The sequence below is a fragment of the Ogataea angusta genome (genome assembly GCF_019207475.1).
Source record: "Ogataea angusta isolate 61-244 chromosome Unknown 61-244_NODE_2_length_1002155_cov_89.706849, whole genome shotgun sequence".
NCBI classification, from domain to species: Eukaryota; Fungi; Ascomycota; class Pichiomycetes; order Pichiales; family Pichiaceae; genus Ogataea; species Ogataea angusta.
This window is the reverse complement of record NW_025065216.1, coordinates 824,058-841,073: the sequence shown is the minus strand read 5'-3', so window position 1 is coordinate 841,073 and position 17,016 is coordinate 824,058. Positions and strand designations below refer to the sequence as shown.

At 52.1% G+C, this 17,016-nt stretch overlaps 12 protein-coding genes across 12 annotated transcripts; 6 read left to right on the top strand and 6 right to left on the bottom strand.

The window, feature by feature from the left end:
• Window positions 1–116: 116 nt before the first annotated feature.
• KL928_001336 (uncharacterized protein) lies at window positions 117–353 on the top strand (the record flags this gene model as incomplete). Its single annotated transcript, XM_043201690.1, has 1 exon — window positions 117–353. The coding sequence occupies one exon, from the start codon at window positions 117–119 to the stop codon at window positions 351–353; it is 237 nt and encodes a 78-aa protein (XP_043061795.1).
• A 123-nt stretch (window positions 354–476) lies between these two features.
• Window positions 477–1,244, top strand: KL928_001335 (uncharacterized protein; the record flags this gene model as incomplete). The annotated part of the gene is made up of 1 exon (XM_043201689.1): window positions 477–1,244. One exon carries the CDS (start codon window positions 477–479, stop codon window positions 1,242–1,244), a length of 768 nt encoding a protein of 255 aa, XP_043061794.1.
• A 50-nt stretch (window positions 1,245–1,294) lies between these two features.
• KL928_001334 (uncharacterized protein) lies at window positions 1,295–2,016 on the bottom strand (the record flags this gene model as incomplete). The annotated part of the gene is made up of 2 exons (XM_043201688.1): window positions 1,295–1,482; window positions 1,572–2,016. 2 exons carry the CDS (start codon window positions 2,014–2,016, stop codon window positions 1,295–1,297), a joined length of 633 nt encoding a protein of 210 aa, XP_043061793.1.
• A 234-nt stretch (window positions 2,017–2,250) lies between these two features.
• On the bottom strand, window positions 2,251–3,552 carry KL928_001333 (uncharacterized protein; the record flags this gene model as incomplete). The annotated part of the gene is made up of 1 exon (XM_043201687.1): window positions 2,251–3,552. The coding sequence occupies one exon, from the start codon at window positions 3,550–3,552 to the stop codon at window positions 2,251–2,253; it is 1,302 nt and encodes a 433-aa protein (XP_043061792.1).
• Window positions 3,553–4,049: 497 nt separating this feature from the next.
• Window positions 4,050–5,387, bottom strand: KL928_001332 (uncharacterized protein; the record flags this gene model as incomplete). The annotated part of the gene is made up of 1 exon (XM_043201686.1): window positions 4,050–5,387. The coding sequence occupies one exon, from the start codon at window positions 5,385–5,387 to the stop codon at window positions 4,050–4,052; it is 1,338 nt and encodes a 445-aa protein (XP_043061791.1).
• Window positions 5,388–5,856: 469 nt separating this feature from the next.
• Window positions 5,857–6,363, top strand: KL928_001331 (uncharacterized protein; the record flags this gene model as incomplete). Its single annotated transcript, XM_043201685.1, has 1 exon — window positions 5,857–6,363. The coding sequence occupies one exon, from the start codon at window positions 5,857–5,859 to the stop codon at window positions 6,361–6,363; it is 507 nt and encodes a 168-aa protein (XP_043061790.1).
• Window position 6,364: 1 nt separating this feature from the next.
• On the bottom strand, window positions 6,365–7,603 carry KL928_001330 (uncharacterized protein; the record flags this gene model as incomplete). Its single annotated transcript, XM_043201684.1, has 1 exon — window positions 6,365–7,603. The coding sequence occupies one exon, from the start codon at window positions 7,601–7,603 to the stop codon at window positions 6,365–6,367; it is 1,239 nt and encodes a 412-aa protein (XP_043061789.1).
• A 262-nt stretch (window positions 7,604–7,865) lies between these two features.
• KL928_001329 (uncharacterized protein) lies at window positions 7,866–10,073 on the top strand (the record flags this gene model as incomplete). Its single annotated transcript, XM_043201682.1, has 1 exon — window positions 7,866–10,073. The coding sequence occupies one exon, from the start codon at window positions 7,866–7,868 to the stop codon at window positions 10,071–10,073; it is 2,208 nt and encodes a 735-aa protein (XP_043061788.1).
• Window positions 10,074–10,084: 11 nt separating this feature from the next.
• On the bottom strand, window positions 10,085–10,724 carry KL928_001328 (uncharacterized protein; the record flags this gene model as incomplete). Its single annotated transcript, XM_043201681.1, has 2 exons — window positions 10,085–10,105; window positions 10,212–10,724. The coding sequence occupies 2 exons, from the start codon at window positions 10,722–10,724 to the stop codon at window positions 10,085–10,087; spliced, it is 534 nt and encodes a 177-aa protein (XP_043061787.1).
• Window positions 10,725–10,881: 157 nt separating this feature from the next.
• Window positions 10,882–11,652, top strand: KL928_001327 (uncharacterized protein; the record flags this gene model as incomplete). The annotated part of the gene is made up of 1 exon (XM_043201680.1): window positions 10,882–11,652. The coding sequence occupies one exon, from the start codon at window positions 10,882–10,884 to the stop codon at window positions 11,650–11,652; it is 771 nt and encodes a 256-aa protein (XP_043061786.1).
• A 131-nt stretch (window positions 11,653–11,783) lies between these two features.
• KL928_001326 (uncharacterized protein) lies at window positions 11,784–13,488 on the bottom strand (the record flags this gene model as incomplete). The annotated part of the gene is made up of 2 exons (XM_043201679.1): window positions 11,784–12,898; window positions 13,032–13,488. 2 exons carry the CDS (start codon window positions 13,486–13,488, stop codon window positions 11,784–11,786), a joined length of 1,572 nt encoding a protein of 523 aa, XP_043061785.1.
• A 536-nt stretch (window positions 13,489–14,024) lies between these two features.
• Window positions 14,025–16,946, top strand: KL928_001325 (uncharacterized protein; the record flags this gene model as incomplete). The annotated part of the gene is made up of 1 exon (XM_043201678.1): window positions 14,025–16,946. One exon carries the CDS (start codon window positions 14,025–14,027, stop codon window positions 16,944–16,946), a length of 2,922 nt encoding a protein of 973 aa, XP_043061784.1.
• Between the last annotated feature and the right edge of the window lie 70 nt (window positions 16,947–17,016).

Sequence of the window (17,016 nt, the reverse complement as noted above, 5' to 3'; positions counted from 1 at the left end):
CAGCAAAACTAATGGGGGCAGAAGGGGAGGAGTTTATATAGGCCACGAAAAACACACTTCAAACATACCTGATCCTCTAAATCATAGAGTCCTCCCAAAACCAGTTAATTATCTGCATGCAGACGTTCTACTCAAATAAGGCTGCAGCAGCAGAGAGCCGTGGGGCGGTGTGTGGCACTTGCATGAGCAGACGTAGAGATTTAGGCGATGAGTATTCACACTCTGATAATTCATCAGATATCTCAAACGCCATCTTTGCTCCACACAATAACGCAGCGAAGTTTCAGATGTTCAATCACAGGAGATACGAGCGAGAATACCGGTCTCTGTCTGCCGCGGCCCGCATCCGGTGAACATGGGTTGTCGATGACTGGAGGAGCAACGGGCTTCCCAAATTGGCCACTAAAGTGCTTTCGAATTGACCTCACTGCCCCACGTTGCGCCAAACAAATAATCAATTTTCAGTATATTTTTTTATGTGCTTTGTTCGCCCTGTATCGCATCTTCCAACCGTGGAAAACACCCACTTATTCCAAAACTACCAGCTCACTACCCCACAGGACTGTTTAGGCGACGACGCCGTTCTTTTCTACGGCCACGAAAACTGGAAGGCCCAATTGTCCGTCGATGTTGACACAGACTCCAACAAGGTCCGGCTTCCGTTTGCGAATTTAGGAGCGCTCGATCGCGACAAATGTACATTAGCTGGCACAAATCCCCCATCTACAGTGCTGAACGTTTGGCTCTTTGTGCTAAACGAGTGTCTGCTCTGTTATCTCCCCTCCGCGGATCTCATATTCGAAATACCGTACGAAGCCATCATACTTGTTGGTCTGCGAGGATCTCGAATCTATCTAAACATAATAGAGGGCTCGGATTTGGGCCAGGCTCCTGTTGAGTGCGAGTTTTGGCCAGAAGAGGGCGCAAGCAAGTACCCGTTGTTTGATGCTTTTTCAGGTTTCACTATAGACCAGCACTTACAAACAGCTCTACGAGCGATAAATGACCGCATTGCAGCGACCTCCACGTACCAGAATTCTGATTCCGAGGAGCCGCAGGAAGAGCCTGCAGACGTGGAGATCCACCTTAACGAACAGGGCGAGGCCGACGACGAGCTGAACGACCAACTGCTTCCTCTGGATCCAGCCAACAGCAGCATGTATGTCGAGCTGGGAATCATGAGTGGAAAACGGGGACGTGAGGAAGACGACACCACAAACGGGGTGAAAACAAAAATCAGATAGATTTTTGAGAAGCTGGCAGCTTTGCGCCCTGAGGAGTGCGGTTTTTGACTCTAAAGTCCTTGTTGACCTCGTCCATGGTCACCCACTCGACCCCCTCGTGCTTGTTGATGTGCTCGATCAGTCTTTCGTGCATCATCAGTACGTGGGGGCGGCCAGAAACGTCTGGGTGGCACGTGATGGGAAAAACAAACTCGTCGTATTCGCGATAGAAGTAATCGAAGTGGTCGCGCCAAATGTCCTCAACGTCGCGCGGATTGGCCCAGCCGTATCCGTCGGCGCTGTTTTTGATGAACATCATGGGAGGCAGGTCGTCAATGTACCAGTTACCTGGGATTTCCACCAGACCCGTCTCCTTTCCGCGTTGCAAGGGCTTCATCCACTCACGGGCTTTTTTCGAGTAATCGATTTTTGTCCAAGAATCGCCGGTCCGGAACCAATAGCACTGGCAGTCGTGGTGCGACATCGAGTGGTCGTATTCTATGCCGTAGTCCAGCAGCATTTCCACGCCCTCCTGGCTGGTTTCCCACCAGGGAGCAACAGAGCCTTTGGGCGGTTTTCCGCAGAATTCGGTGAGCAGTTTGAACGTTTTGTCAAGGACGTCTTTCTGCTTTTCCAGGGTCATGTCGCTAGGATTTTCGTGCGAGTAGCCGTGAAGACCGATCTCGTGGCCTGCGTCTCTGATCATGGCGCACTCCTCTGGAAAGGTCTCTAGCGAGTGGCCCGGAATGAACCAGGTGGCCTTGATACCGTACTTTTCGAGCAATTTCAGCATCCGCGGAATCCCCACATGGCCTGCAAACAGGCCTCGCGAGATGTCGCTGGCGGAGTCCTGGCCCCCGTACGATCCCAGCCAGCCGGCGACCGCATCAATGTCAATTCCGTAGCAGCACAACACTCCTGAATGTTAGCATGGTGGTAGGTTATACTAACTTTTAGGCATGATAGATAAGAAAAAATTAATTAAGATAAAGAATTAATTTTTTGAATTAGATAATATTAGATTACTCTATTGGTAGCTGTCGATATATAGACACTCGCTATTTGCACTGAAGCCGTTGAAATTGGTGGCTGCAGCAGACGTGTAGGCGCCTGTATCCTTAAAGTAGAGCCAATCGCCAGCAACAACCTCCTGGGACAGCTTACAGTTTGGAGTAATACAGTCCAGTCCGTCGCATGTTGGGCCCCAGACAGAGTACTGTTTGGACGGATTGGCTGCCGCTGCCAGCTCCTTCTCCGGGTGGTTGTAGTTGGAGTGGAACACAAACCGGCCGTGCGAGGTGAGCACTTTTGGCTCGACCTCCTGATGGTCGAACAGAATACAGTTGAGATTGCCGTAAACACCGTCGTTCACGTAGATTCTCTCCTGGAATTCGTCGGAGCGCTTGGACGTGACGTTGACGGCAAGAGTGAAGCACGAAGCGGCCAAGAAGCGGCCCAGCTCCGAGAAGATGTAGAGATCTGGGAACTCCTCCGCCGCAAAGTGGGTGTCCAGAGCAGATCGGAAAACGGTCGCAGACGCGTGAAACGTGGGCTTCGAAAACCCGCCTCCAATATCAAGCATCTTCAGGGTGTAGCCTAGCGATGCGGCGTAGTCAAAGACCATCCGGGAGTCTCTGATAGCCGTCTCAATGGTGTTGAAATTCTTGCAACCAGAACCAACGTGGAAAGCGACACCCTCAAGATTGAGCTTCAGTCTGGCGCACTCCTGGACCAGAAGCCGCGCCTCGTGCAGCGACGCACCGAACTTGATGGAAAGCGGGCATGTGGCATCGGCATCGTCCGTGTGGATCCGGATAAGAAGTCCGCAGTCAGGGTGGTGAGCTGCTATCTTGCGCACCTCGTCGACACTGTCCACAGTGGTGAGGTTGACGCCGTTCTGCCGTGCATAGCGTACGTGGGGAACCGCCTTGCAAGGATTGGCGTAGACAATTTTGGCCGGATCGGCGCCCAAGGACAGCATCTGCTGGATCTCGGTCTTGGAAGCACAGTCAAAGCCAAGCCCCATCTGAAGTAGTGTGTGCAGCAGTTTTTCATCGTTGTTGCACTTCACTGCATAGAAGGGCTCGACACGGGGCATTTCTGCGCGCCAGAGCCGGACAAGCCGTTTCAGCTCGCCCAGGTCGCACACAAAGAACGGGTCGAGCTCGTCTGGTTCGCAGGTGTTGTGGTCAACGCTCTGAATTTTGGAGAGCAGCGTGGCCCCCAGTAGCGACTCTGCGCGGGGTGGAAACTCAGAAGCACTGCTCCACGTATTCTTCAAACCAGCATTGGACAAAGAAGCCGGTTGGACAAGCACTGACGGAGCCATCGAGTAATTTTTTGCTAGCAAACGATGAAACCAGTTCTTTTGGGAGATCTGACGGACAAACATACACCCTCGAGGGACAGCTACCTTATGGAATATAAGGCACAACAGAATTAGCGGACGTTATGCGGCAGCTCTCGTGAGGAATTAAGAAGAATAACTGGGAAAGAATATTTAAGAAAAATTTTCACTGATAGCAGGGGGAAGTTGCCGTGTGGGGTGTAGGAGGGCCATTGTGTATGGGGCACCAAGCAGCGACTATCTTGGTGCCACAAACTGCTTGTCCGCATCTCTGACGGCTGGCGCGGTATCTAGACACCAACAAACACTTCCTGGTCTCGCTCGCATTGAGATTGCACACCGCGGCAAATTACGTAATATGAAAAACCGGGTTTAGAGAATAGGGGTTGCGAGTTTATGGCGAGGCCAGCCTAATATGAGCCAAATGTTTCCCTATGACTTGCATTAATTTACATTACTGTACACCTATTATACACCATCTACTCGTCAACCTCGACCTCGCCGTCGCAATGGAGACAGCGGTACGCGTAGTGGTCGTTGACGAGCACTTTGCCCTTATTCTTCATGAGGGTCCACTCGCCCTTGGCTGGGATGCGCAGACACTGCGAGTTGAGACATCTTGCGCGGGTCTTTTTGTAGCGCAGGCCGCAGGAGTTGCACAGCTGGCCCTCGGACGAGGACCAGGACGGTCTCCAGCAGGGCGACTGGGCCGAGTGGCACGAGATGCACTTGCGTGCGCCGCCTGTGTACTGTGTGGGGGCTGGTGCATGCGCGGCTTCGACAGGGACGTTAGCCGTGGTGCGGAGGTGGGTCTGGGGCGAGGCGGGGGTGTCGAGCGAGGTGTTGATGAATTTGGAGATGCCGACGCGTGCGTAGTCGCGGTGGTCGTGCTCGGACGGCATCAGCATGGACGAAGGCATTGGCGGCAGCTTGAAGTTGTCGGCAGACTCGGCCACGTAGCTCTGCTTTGGGCCCTGAGCGTACAGCTTGGCCGACGACGTGAGCATCTGCACGTCCTTGAGGTATCCAGTTGTCTGGTAGGTGTAATTATTAGAGTACGGGTAGTCGACGAGGCCGTTGTATTTCTGGTATTGGGACTCGACAAATGCGGCAATCTTGGCAGGTTTTCTTGAGCGGGGCGGCTTGGACACTTTGGAAACGGCTTTTGAGGGTTTCAGCCGCATAGAGGTGCAGTACTCCCTGTATTTTTTAAACAGTTCTGTGTTTTCGTGCTTGCACTTGTTGGAGTAGAAGTCTCTCCATTCCTCGTTCTGCTGCTCGAGCAAACAGCCGCGCACATTGCTCTCCGGCGCGGCGGATCCCAGCAGATTGAACGAGTAGCAGGTATCTGGGAAGTAGAAGCAGGACTCGGACTCGAACGAGCGCAGCTTCGTGGATGGCTTGAGTGGCAGAGGCAGCTGGCGCGGCGAGCTGGATGCTGAGGCAGGAGGCGTCGCTGGGGACTGGACCAGGGTATGTTGGGACGCCGAGATAGGCGTGGAAATCGACAGCGAGGCCAGCACGACGCTGTTGGAGGGAGGAGTGAGTGGCAGGTCGGCAAAGCTGAGTTTTGGGGTCTCGGGGACTGGGGACGATGGGGCTGTTCTGCACCGTTTTGCGGACGGACTGGACGTCGAATCAGACACCAGCGTGAACGAATCGGACATCTCTGCAAACGACCGTTTGAGCTGGGCATCGTGGATCAAGGTGCACTCCTCCGACCGGGGTCTGGACATCTGGTAGTAGGCGCTGGACTTGGTGTTGGTGGAGTCGGAATGCGACCTGGAGTGGTTGAGTTCTGCAGCGAGAGTGGACATAACGAGTGACTGTTTGGAGAATTGGAAGAAGGAACGAGAGACGGTCAGTTGAGCACAATCCTTCGCGTGTCACAGAGATATATATTGTTACGGGATCGCTGGATTTCGTGGGGCTAGTTTTCTGTTTTTCCTAAATTCAGGGAAGAATTGTTGTGATCTGATCTGCCCCCTTTTCCAACTACCAGATAATTTCATTGATCTAAAGAGATCATAGTGCAGAACAATAGGAAGCTGGCAAATTATGGCACAAGGCTATTGCTGGACAGCCGCATTGGGAAAGAGGTGTCCTAATTGGGAACCGCATATGCATGCCACCCAATCAAGAAAAACCAGCATCCGCAAACAGCCACTCCCCAACTACAGAAATCTGGGTTCGCGCTCACATCCTTGCACGCGGAAAACAGATTCTTGGCCCGGTTATGTTTTTTTTCACAAAAAAAATAAAATAAAATATTAAAGAGCCATCCCGATGTCCGATCCAACAGCCAAGCTGGAGAGTTTCCTTAAAACTCTGCTAAAGTCGCTGGATCAGCCGCTTCTGCCTAATCAGCTGCCCGACGCGTACGCTGCGTCGGTCCTGCCACAGCTACAGACGCCGTCCAGGGTCATCGTCAATGGCACCCCGTATGGCTCAAAGCAGCTATTCCAGCAGACCTGGGCCACTCTGCCGGCCTCCCAGCACCAATTGCTTAGTTACGACGCCCATCTGATTCCCACAGGCCATCCGCAAAGCATCTACAGCATTCTGGCGCGCGTGAGAGTGCGGTTTGACGAGTCTGGCCGCAACCGGCTCGGCGAGACCGCAGACCTCGTACCGGTCGACCGCCCGGCAAGGCCGCTGTATTCGCCGTGGTTTGGCGTGAGCTTGCATTTGATTGCCGACGAGCAACTGAACCATACTTTTGAGTGCGAGTGTATCAGCTCCTTTAATTACAGAGTGACCGAACAACCGGAGAACAGCGTCTTCCATTTATAACTCAAATAACTCTTTTTATCCACGGCTTGGCCAGCACCAAAACAGTCATTCCCAGGCAGATGACGCCCTGAAGAGCCACACATCCCATCTGCACATAGAGCCCCATTCCAAAGTCGACCGCCGCGAGCTCGTTGTCGTTGGTCAGCTCGTTCAGCTTCATCACATACACGTACTCCACGATCAGGTCTCCCAGGTTGAGCACGAGCGACGCGAAAGTCAGGGCGTTGAGGGCCCCGAGGATGAACGAGACGCGTTTCTGCATCTTGTAGAACCTGCTTTTCGACCTCAGCAGGCTCACAAGCACCACCGCGTACGCGAGAGCCGCGCAGCAGCAGCCAAAGCTGCACAGAATCACAAACGGCAGGATCCGGCCCAAATACTTAACCAGCAGCGCGTCGTACGCGATCTCGTTGTCGTCTCCCAGGTTCTCCAAGATGGCGTGGAACCCGGTCACAAGCGAGTCGCCCACGTCCTGCGGGTTGCCCTGGCTAGAAATGATGCTCAGGCTCATTCCGGCGTCCTTCACAAGCACAGACGGGAGATCCAGGCCGCCACGGAAGCTGGTGCAGGTTCTTTTGTTGGTGAGATAGTTGTCCTTGCAGTATCCAAAATAGTTGATCTTGAAGATGTTGTCCACCGAAAAGGTGTCGATCTCCTTAATGTCCTTGTCTGTGAAGTCGACGGCGGGCGAGTCTGTGCCCAGGTCCATGGCGAAATACGTGATCACCTTGATGCTTTCTCTGATCGTGTTGAGCGGGCTCGACCGGGAGTCGTCGATGAACTGGAACTCGATCTTCGGCAGACAGTACATGCTGTCTGTGCCACACGAGACCGACACTCCGCCAATCAGCAGCGGCGGGACGAACATGAGCAGCGCCAAAAACGAGAGCACCACAAACGTGCGGTAGTACCCCTTTGTGGGTGCTATCAGAGGCTTTGTTTTAGGGGCGTACGACGTTGTTGTTGTTGTGGTTGTGCAGTCGTTTGTTTTCGCCGTGCTCATGAGCTGGTCCGAGCTGTTGGCGTCGGTGAGTCCCGACAAGCTGTTGAACGGCGAGACCGACATTTTGGGCGGCCGTGCCGAGCGCTCGTCCTTGAACGGGTTTTCGACCGCGGCGGCTTGTTCGTCCATCGGCGACCGCTGCGCCGCCTCCTCGTTTGGGTCCGTGAAGAAGACCGGCTTGAACGACTTGGTGCCCGAGAACGTGTCGGGGAAGCGGGGGGTTTGGTTGGAGAGCATAGGAGTAGCAATAGGCGCGAAAGAAAAGGGAGAAATTTTTGGGGGGATGCACACAAATAGACGATAAAATATAATACACGAGCGATAAACGCAAAGTAGCGAACACGCCGACGGTGCGCTTTGAAAGCGCACGGCGAGCTGCGGCCAGTCGCCCAATCTCGCCTGCGGACTTGAGCACTTCCGCTTCACGGACGGTGCCAAATCTGCCGATCCAGCCCAGATCTATCACGGCTGTGCAAAGTAAGTCCATTTATTTTCTTCCATGTCCCAAAAGTCGCTCCAGGGCTGGACGTTTGAGCTCAAAGAGCCCGAAAATGGCACGCCGCGACGCTCGCGACGGTCGGCGGCCGCCGCTGTGGGCCAGATCCGCCTCACGCGCGACGCCGACCGGCTCGAGCTCAAGAAAGGGGACACCGTCCTTGTCTCAAGCGGTACGGGGCCTCCCGACGTGGCGCTCATCAGAGACATCGATTTCGGCACAGACACGTTTCTGGACGTGCGGGTGCTGTGGTTCATGCGGCGGTCGGAGGCAGACGACGGCGTTCTGCCACAGGACAGCCGGCTCGAAAACGACGTGTTTCTGACGCCCATCGCGGAGAAAATCCGCCTCGACGACATTGTCGGGCCGTGCACAGTGCTCTCGGCGTCGCAGTTCGCCGCCGTGCGGCTGGACAGCTCGAATCGCGGCTCCACGTTCCGCTGCCAGAGGTTCAGCGACAGAGACTCGTACTTTTCCGACCTGGTCGATTGGGACGATTACGTCAGCAGGGGCACCGAGTATGTGTACCAGCAGGTGAAGGAGCTGGCCATTCCGCCACGGCAGGGGTCGCCGCGCAAGAAAAAGCGCACAGACACGCCCACCAGGCCGAAGACCCCTAAGATGCGCAGTCCCGAACCCATGGTTTTGTCCGACAGCGAGGAGCTCGACTTGGAGGATCTGGATTCCGCGTACGAGAGTCCGTTGGAGGAGAGGCCCCGGCGCAGAGAGCGGAAAAGAAAGCCCAGAGCAGCGCAGAAAAGTGCCAAATCCAGCTCGCCCTCCAAGTCGACGCCCCGGGGCCTGCGCAAGGCCAATAACAGCGTGCCTGTTCTGCCGACGGTGATTCGGCAGAAGTTCTTTGAGGACGACAACGAGCTGGTCATAGACGACGACGACCTGCAGGAGGTGGTCGATACCGACGGCAAAGTCGTCAAGACGTTCAGAAAGGCCAAGGAAAAGCTGCTGCCGTCCGCCAAGCTGCAGACGCTTCCGTGCCGAGACCAGGAGTCTGCACAGTTGTACAGCAGTCTTCTGGACGCGATTCTGAGCCAGCTGGGCCGGTGTATCTACGTGAGTGGCACGCCCGGCGTGGGCAAGACGGCCACGATACGGGAGGTGATCAAACAGCTGTTTGTGAACCTTGCCAACGACAACGATAAGAAAATGTTCAACTATTTGGAAATAAACGGTCTTAAGCTCATGTCTCCGCCCGCAGCGTACGAGGCTCTGTACCACAAGATTTCGGGCGATAACGTCAAGGCCGGCGCGGCGCTCGACCTGCTGGAGAGACATTTCGAGACCAAAGACGAGACACGGCTGCCTTTGGTTGTTCTGCTGGACGAGATGGACCAGATCGTGACCAAGAACCAGACAGTCATGTACAACTTCTTCAACTGGCCCACGTACGAGAACTCGAAGCTGATAGTGGTGGCCGTGGCCAACACGATGGATCTCCCCGAGAGACTGCTGACCAACAAGATTTCCTCGCGGCTCGGGCTCACCAGAATCCAGTTCCCCGGATACACGTATGCGCAGCTCAGTGAGATCATCAAGCACCGTCTCGAGAAGATCGAGCGGGCCAATGAGAACAAGCTGGTGATATCCAAGGACGCGATCGAGTTTGCGTCCAGAAAAGTGGCCAGTGTGAGCGGAGACGCGCGCAGGTCGCTTGTGATCTGTGTGCGGGCCTTGGAGATTGCAGAGATGGAGTTTCTCAGCAAACCGCAGCAGGAGCGCGACGAGCTTCAGGGGCGGTACACCGTGGGCATCATGCACGTGATGAAGGCCGTGAACGAGACCACGTCGACTCCCGTGGCCAATTATCTGAACTCGCTGTCTTTTGCTGCGAAAATGGTTTTGGTGGCCTTTCTGCTGCGCCGCAAACGGACGGGGTCTGCCGAGCTGCCGTTGGGCGAGATAATCGACGAGATGAACAACCAGTTCGGCATGGTGCTGTTTTCCGAGCTCAAGCGGCAACTGAGCCACGAACAGCTCGAGATGCTGGAGGTGTTGTATGGCGACGAAAACTCAAGGCTGCGCGTGGACGGGCTGGGGTACATTGTGCGCGAGCTGGACGAGAGCGGTGTCATTGCGCAGCAGCAGCTGCGTGCCGAACGATTGCGGCTGGTGCGGCTCAATGTGAACGAGGACGAGATCATTGGGTGTTTGAAAAGAGACGCTCTGATGGCCGATCTGATAGCCACCATGTGACTAGTGTCCTCTCATCTCCTCTCTCGCGGACACTCTGCGGTCGGCTCGGTCGCTGCGCTCGGTGTAAATCAGAATCGGTTCGCCCACGATCTGGATTTCGGGAATTCTGAGTTTCAGATCAAATGCTTTACTAATCACAATCTTGAAGATCTTTTGAATGTTGATCGAGGCACTGGTCGAGCAGAAGATCAGCGGCGCATTCATCGCCCGCGCAAACTTCTGGGCCTGTCTCGTGATCTCCTCCTGCTCCGCGTCGCTCAGGTCCACAAACAGGTCGTACTTCGTGCCCACCAGGAACGGTATGGCTGTTCTGTTGAACCCTCTCGTTTGCCGGTACCAGTCCTTGACGGAGCTCAGGGTGGACTTGCGGGTCAGGTCAAACATGAACAGCACCGCCACAGCGTCACTGGCCACCAAGGGCAGCATATTTGTGAACTCTGCCTCTCCTCCTAGATCCCAAATAGAAAAGGTGATCTCTGTGGTCTTGATATTGATGGAACGTTCCATGTAATTGACGCCTAGAGTTTGTGTATACACCTCGTCGAAGCAGTTTTCGACGTACTTCACCATCAGCGAGGTCTTGCCTACCTGTGCGTCGCCCACAAGGCCGACTTTGAGCGTCACGGTGTTCTTGTCCATAAATATAAACATTACACAGCCTGAGGAATTTAAAAGAGAGAATAGCACGACATCCGTGCACCAGGAAAAACATCGCCGCCCGGGCGGTCCACGTGACGTTGGAGCGGGCAGCCGGCATTTATGAAAAATTTATCGTGAAAAATATTTTGAAAAACTCTCTTTACGCAACATGGCTATTGGAAAGAACAAGAGACTGTCCAAGGGAAAGAAAGGTATCAAGAAGAGGGTTGTCGACCCATTCACCAAGAAGGAGTGGTACGACATCAAGGCCCCAACCACCTTCGAAAACAGAAACGTCGGAAAGACCTTGATCAACAAGAGTACCGGTCTGAAGAACGCTGCCGACGGCCTCAAGGGCAGAGTTGTCGAGGTTTGTCTTGCCGACCTGCAAGGCTCCGAGGACCACTCCTACAAGAAGATCAAGCTGAGAGTTGACGAGGTTCAAGGTAAGAACCTGCTCACCAACTTCCACGGCATGGACTTCACCACCGACAAGCTGAGATCCCTTGTCAGAAAATGGCAATCCCTCGTGGAGGCCAGCGTCACTGTCAAGACTTCCGATGACTATGTTTTGAGAGTTTTCTGCATTGCTTTCACCAAGAGACAAGCCAACCAAATCAAGAAGACCACCTACGCTCAGTCCTCCAAGTTGAGAGAAGTGAGAAAGAAGATGATGGAGATCATGACCAGAGAGGTTTCCAACTCCACCTTGGCTCAGTTGACCGGCAAGCTGATCCCAGAGGCCATTGGCAGAGAGATTGAAAAGAGCACCCAGTCCATCTTCCCATTGCAGAACGTTCACATCAGAAAGGTCAAGCTGCTCAAGCAGCCTAAGTTCGACCTTGGTAACTTGCTCGCTTTGCACGGCGAGGGTTCTGTTGAGGAGAAGGGCAAGAAGGTTGCTGGAGGTTTCAAGGATGTTGTTTTGGAGACCGTTTGAGCGGCCACCGGGCGTAGCCAGGTATATGATAAATAATTGAAGTTCAATTAAGATGAATAGTTAGGCAGTAGAAAAATAACTTGGGTTATGCAAAACTTCACATATCTTACATTATGTATAAACTTGTGCTCCTAGTTGTGCAGCCTCTTCTCAAACGAGTACAGTCCATGGACGCCACCTTCCATCTGGGCAGAGGCAGTTCTGATCTCGAATCTGACGTTGCCCTTGATGGTCTCCTCTCTCAGGGCAACGATACTTTTAACACCAATATCCTGACAAGAGTGCTGCAGTCCGTTGTACAGGTACGGAATAAACTTGGTGATAGATCCCTTGTCCAAGACGGATCCACTGACACCCTGCGCGACAAGAACTTTGTCGCCCTCACTAAAGTATCTCGAAGTGGATGCATTGGCGTTGGTAGCAGTCTGTTGCATGGCGTCGATCGACCCCATGCCTCTGTACGTCTTCAGCCTCTTTCCGTCTCTGTAGAAGTATTCACCAGGAGACTCAGAGGTTCCGGCAAGCATGCTTCCCATCATGACACAGGATGCTCCCAAAGCAAGAGCCTTGGTAATGTGGCCGATGTTGGAAACACCTCCGTCAGCAATACATGGCACGCCAAACTGGTTAGCAAACTGGGTCACCTTGTAGACGGCAGTACCTTGTGGTCTACCACAGGCCATAACCTCTTGGGTGATACAAATGGAACCAGAACCCATACCAATTCTCAGACCGTCTGCACCAGCCTCAATCAGTTGAGCAGCCTGTTCTCTGGTGACAACGTTACCGGCAATGACTTGCAAGTCTGGGAAAGTCTGCTTGATCCATTTGATCATGTTCAGCTGGAAAATAGAGTTACCTTGAGAAGAGTCCAAGACAACGACGTCCAAGCCAGCCTCGACCAGCTTGGCAAGTCTCACCTTGTCACTGTCCAAGGTACCGATGGCGGCACCACAGAGCAGCTGTTTGCTTTGGAAAGACTTGGAGGCGTGAGGATAGTCCTGGTTCTTCTGCAAGTCGGTTCTGGAAAGCATCGACACCAGGTTTCCCTCGCTGTCGACAATTGGGAGCTTACCCTTCTTGGACTTTCTCAAGATCTCGTTTCCTTCGGCCAACGAGATTCCAGCCTTGGCGGTGATCAAGTCTGTGGTCATGATCTCCGAAACAGGGCTGGCGTCGTTCTCGTGGAATTGGACATCTCTGGAGGTGATGATACCAACAAGTTTTCCTCCAACTTTACCGGTTTCTAGATTGTTAGTACAGATGAAAGCTCTTCTTCAGGATTTTGAATTTCCACAAGATCGTTTGATCGTATCGGTAGAACGAAAGTTATTTTAGAAGTTCGATCATCACGAAAAGAGCAGAAGCAAAGTACTTACCGGTCACTGGGAAAGAAGTGAAGCCGAATTGCTGGCCCATGGACTTGACTGTCTCAACCGTGGTAGAAGGGGAGATGGCAATAGGGTCGTTGATGAACCCGTTCTCGTACTTCTTGACCTTTCTCACCATTTCTGCTTGTTCTTCAGCACTGCAGTTGTGGTGAATGATACCAATACCTCCCAAAAGGGCCATGTGAATGGCCATGTTGGACTCAGTAACGGTATCCATCGGAGAAGAAACGAAAGGAGTCTTCAAAGTGATTTTCTTGGTCAACTTGGTCTCCAGGTCCACGGCGCTGGCAGGGAAGTCAATCTTACCAGGCAAGACAAGGAAATCGTTGTAGGTGAGCCCACCGTGGAGCTTGTTGTCCATCAAATCGTGGACAGAGAGTCCATCCTTCTCCGAGTAGGTCGAAAGGTATTCGACAGCTTTAGAACAGTCCAACGTTTGAGCCATCTGGAATAATAGGGGCGGTTTGCCAAAAAAAAAAAAGGGAATTCTCTAGCCTTTTATAGTTTTGACAGGACAAAAAAATTTAATAAAAAAATTTAATAAAAAAATTTAATAATAAACTCTAAAATTTTTCACCGCGTCTCCGGCGATATATCACCAAAGCTATCTGCCCTTTCATTACTAGTAACCGCCTACCTCACTTTTCTAGTTCAAGATAAGGACATGTACTCCAGACGACGCTTATCCACTCTTGGTATAGACGAGTGTCTGCCGGACGTGTCTTTCCTAAAACAGTAATTTATTATCCCGATTAGCACACCGGAGATTAATATAGTAAGACAATCGTAGATTAGAGAGGCGACTCGCTGGTCTAGCTAGAACCCTAATGAACGCCAATCCCCATTGTCAACTGGCTCTGCTCAAATCGTCTCTTTCGGACAGCTCCCAACACGGCTACCCAGATGCCCCCCATTCTCCCGTGTAGGGATGTACATATGTTATCTGTTTATTTTTCTTTAATTTATTTGCAAGTCCTACCAATGTCACAACCGGAGGAATCCCCGCAGACGCGATACATGCGAAACATCCAGCTCATCGAGAGCCAGTTTTTCCATCAGATGTCGACTCTGGGAGCACAGCCCGTCTCGCCCCTCAACTCGAAAGTTGGAGCGTTGGGTCCACCCACCGATCCGTCGGATTCGCTTTCTAGATCGCCTAGCCCGCCTCCTCCAGTGCCTCCAAAGACCTACCTCACGCAGAGCCCTCAGCGATCTCTATTCAAGACGAGCTTTGCAGAAAAAGACAAGAATTCAGCCCCAGGACAAAGTCTTTTTGACAAGAGTGCTAGGAGCAGTGTACAGAGCGACTTGTCGGCATCCGCGTCGTCAAGCCAGTCACGCAAACCTTTTTTCAAACCAAACTTGTCGCTCAAGTCGCAGAAATCGCTTTTCGAACAGGCTAGTCAACCGGTGGCCAGACCTGCTCTCCGATCCGACTCTGTTGAAGAGGACGAATTGCGCGACTCCGTGGGGACCCTGAACTATTTCGACCGCAAGGGCTACAGAGTGTCCAATGACGCGTATAACTCGCTGCTATTCAAAAACTCAGCCAACTCGATGGTTAGCATAGATGAGGGCCCTGTGAATATAAACGAGTTGCCCGACAGCATCAGGCTAATTGTCGACTCGCGTCCCAGCGACCAGGTCCATGATCTCGACTATTTCGACGGTGCCCAGTACAGCGCCTTTTGGCTCATCACGGAAGACGAAGCGCAGACTCTCACAGACTGGAACTCTCTTGAATTCCATCGCCAAAACGCAATTTTCGAGCTGTTTCTGCTCCTGCGAAAGTTTAGGATAAATCTGAAGCGCATGGTTTTTCATTACGGTCCAGCCTTCAAAGAAGCAAAGAACCTCACAGCAGACCAGAAAGCAGATTTCCTGAAAACCTTCGTTCCCCTTGCGGCCCTGTACGAGTACCTGGAGAAACTAGTGCGCAAACGGCTGAAACCAGCTTTTGACAACCACTTTTTCGTCAACGACCGCTACGTATTGGACTGTCTGAAGAACTGGCTATCGAAGCTTGAGCGCGATTACGAGTACATTTCCCGAAGCATGGTGTATCTGGCGAAAATCGCTGCCAACGAACAGTTCAGAGAATGGATTCAGGTGGCTGAGCAAACAGACGAGCTGGCTCTGGGAAACAACTATCTTGCTTCTGCTAGAGAGCTTTTCCACTCGTATCTTCTTCAAGCTTTTGCTCCAATGCGACTTATGGTGCTGGATCTGAAAAAACTATACACAAAAATGGACGACGACAGACTTGTTGCATTGGCTCAAGACATTTTTGATCTCCTCAACAAAATCAACAAGATCAGCGACTTTACCACAGATTTGGACAAAAAAATCAAATTGAATGAAAAACTGGTCTGCACAGACTATTTATATCTGGAAATGGTGGATCTGTTCAATGCTAAGAGAAAGCTCCGTGTTCCGATAGACGTTAATCTTCGCACGGCCATCTCCTCAGACAGTGCCATTCTCTACCTTCTAGACAACTACCTACTTCCACTGGTCAAACGCGAACATAGAGAAGCCAGCTACTTACTCAACAAGCCCCCTATTGCGCTGCAATATCTCGATTACACAGTGCACGAGGAAAATGGAGAAAAAACATTAATCCTGAAAGATGCCGGAAATTGTTTCACATACAACGTCCGGAACGAGCGTGTGGATGCTCCTACTCTTTTCAATAATTTCATCAAGGACATTCCAAAATATAAGGATGAACTGTTCACCAGACTGAGCAAAGCATACGAACTCAAACTAATCAACGGCACATCGTTCCAGGTCCCAGTTCCCTATTACGAATATACTGTGCCATCAATTGAGAAAAAGGAGCTTGATCCAGTGCAGCAGGCTCTTGCACAATCCAAGTTCAAGCCGTACTCTGTCCCTCCAATCGCCAACACCCAGGTGCTCAGCATTGACACTTTCCGCAGGGGTAAGGAGCTTTTCTTTGTTGTTGGAACAGCTGACGGACTCTACATGGGCAAACACGACCAGCCCGCAACGTGGAAAAAGATCTGTTCGTATCCAGATGCCGTCAAAATTACCATCATGCACGAAGATATGGGTTTCGTCCTTCTTAAAGACAAGCTCTACAAGGTGGACACAAAGGATATCTACGAATGTTACGAGCAAAATATGATGTGCAACTCCAGACTGTACCAAATTGCAAAAGGCGTCAACTCGTTTGAAGTGGGTCCTCAAACCATCCGTCGCGGACCGATCGTGATGGAGTGCGATATTCTCTTCTGCTGGACGGACAAAAAGATCATGTTCAGCATTGTGACTGCCAGCAACGGATGGAAGCTGAAGTTCGAGTCAATGCGGCCAACCTTCAAGGTTCTCGGACTGCAGCTGCTGTACCCAACAGACTTTGTGATCAGCCACATCAACGAGAGCAATCCTATATTCTACCTGTCGAACCTCAACACTATGGGCAACACGCAACTCAACAAGACAGACTCGCAGAGAGACCTCAAATCGCGTATTCGTGGACAGAGACCGATTGCCGCTTTCAAGCAGTTTGTGAACGACAAACACACCGACTACGACCTGCTGCTGGTGTACTCGCGTTACTGCATGTTTGTGAAGTATAGCAAAGAGCAGATCGTGTCGATTTCGCGAACAGAGATTCTTCGTTTTGGTTTTGAGGTTCAGGACGCCACGTACGACAGCTACGAGCAGATCCTCGTTGTCTGCAGCGAGCAGAACGTCGAGATTTGGAAGATCTTCAGGGACCGTCAGGCCAAGTCTGAGCTTATAGGCTGTGTGATTGGGTCGCAGGCCAGGCTGTTGAACAAGACGCCAGGGAAAATCATTATTGGCGTGATGAACAGCGAGCACTACGCCGGGAAGGGCAACCAGCTGCTTTTGCACTTGCGCAAGCGCAAATAGTCAACTGTATATACCTCTGTACTTTTACTCCTACACGTCGATCGACGCTTTCACTAAAAAAAAAAACATT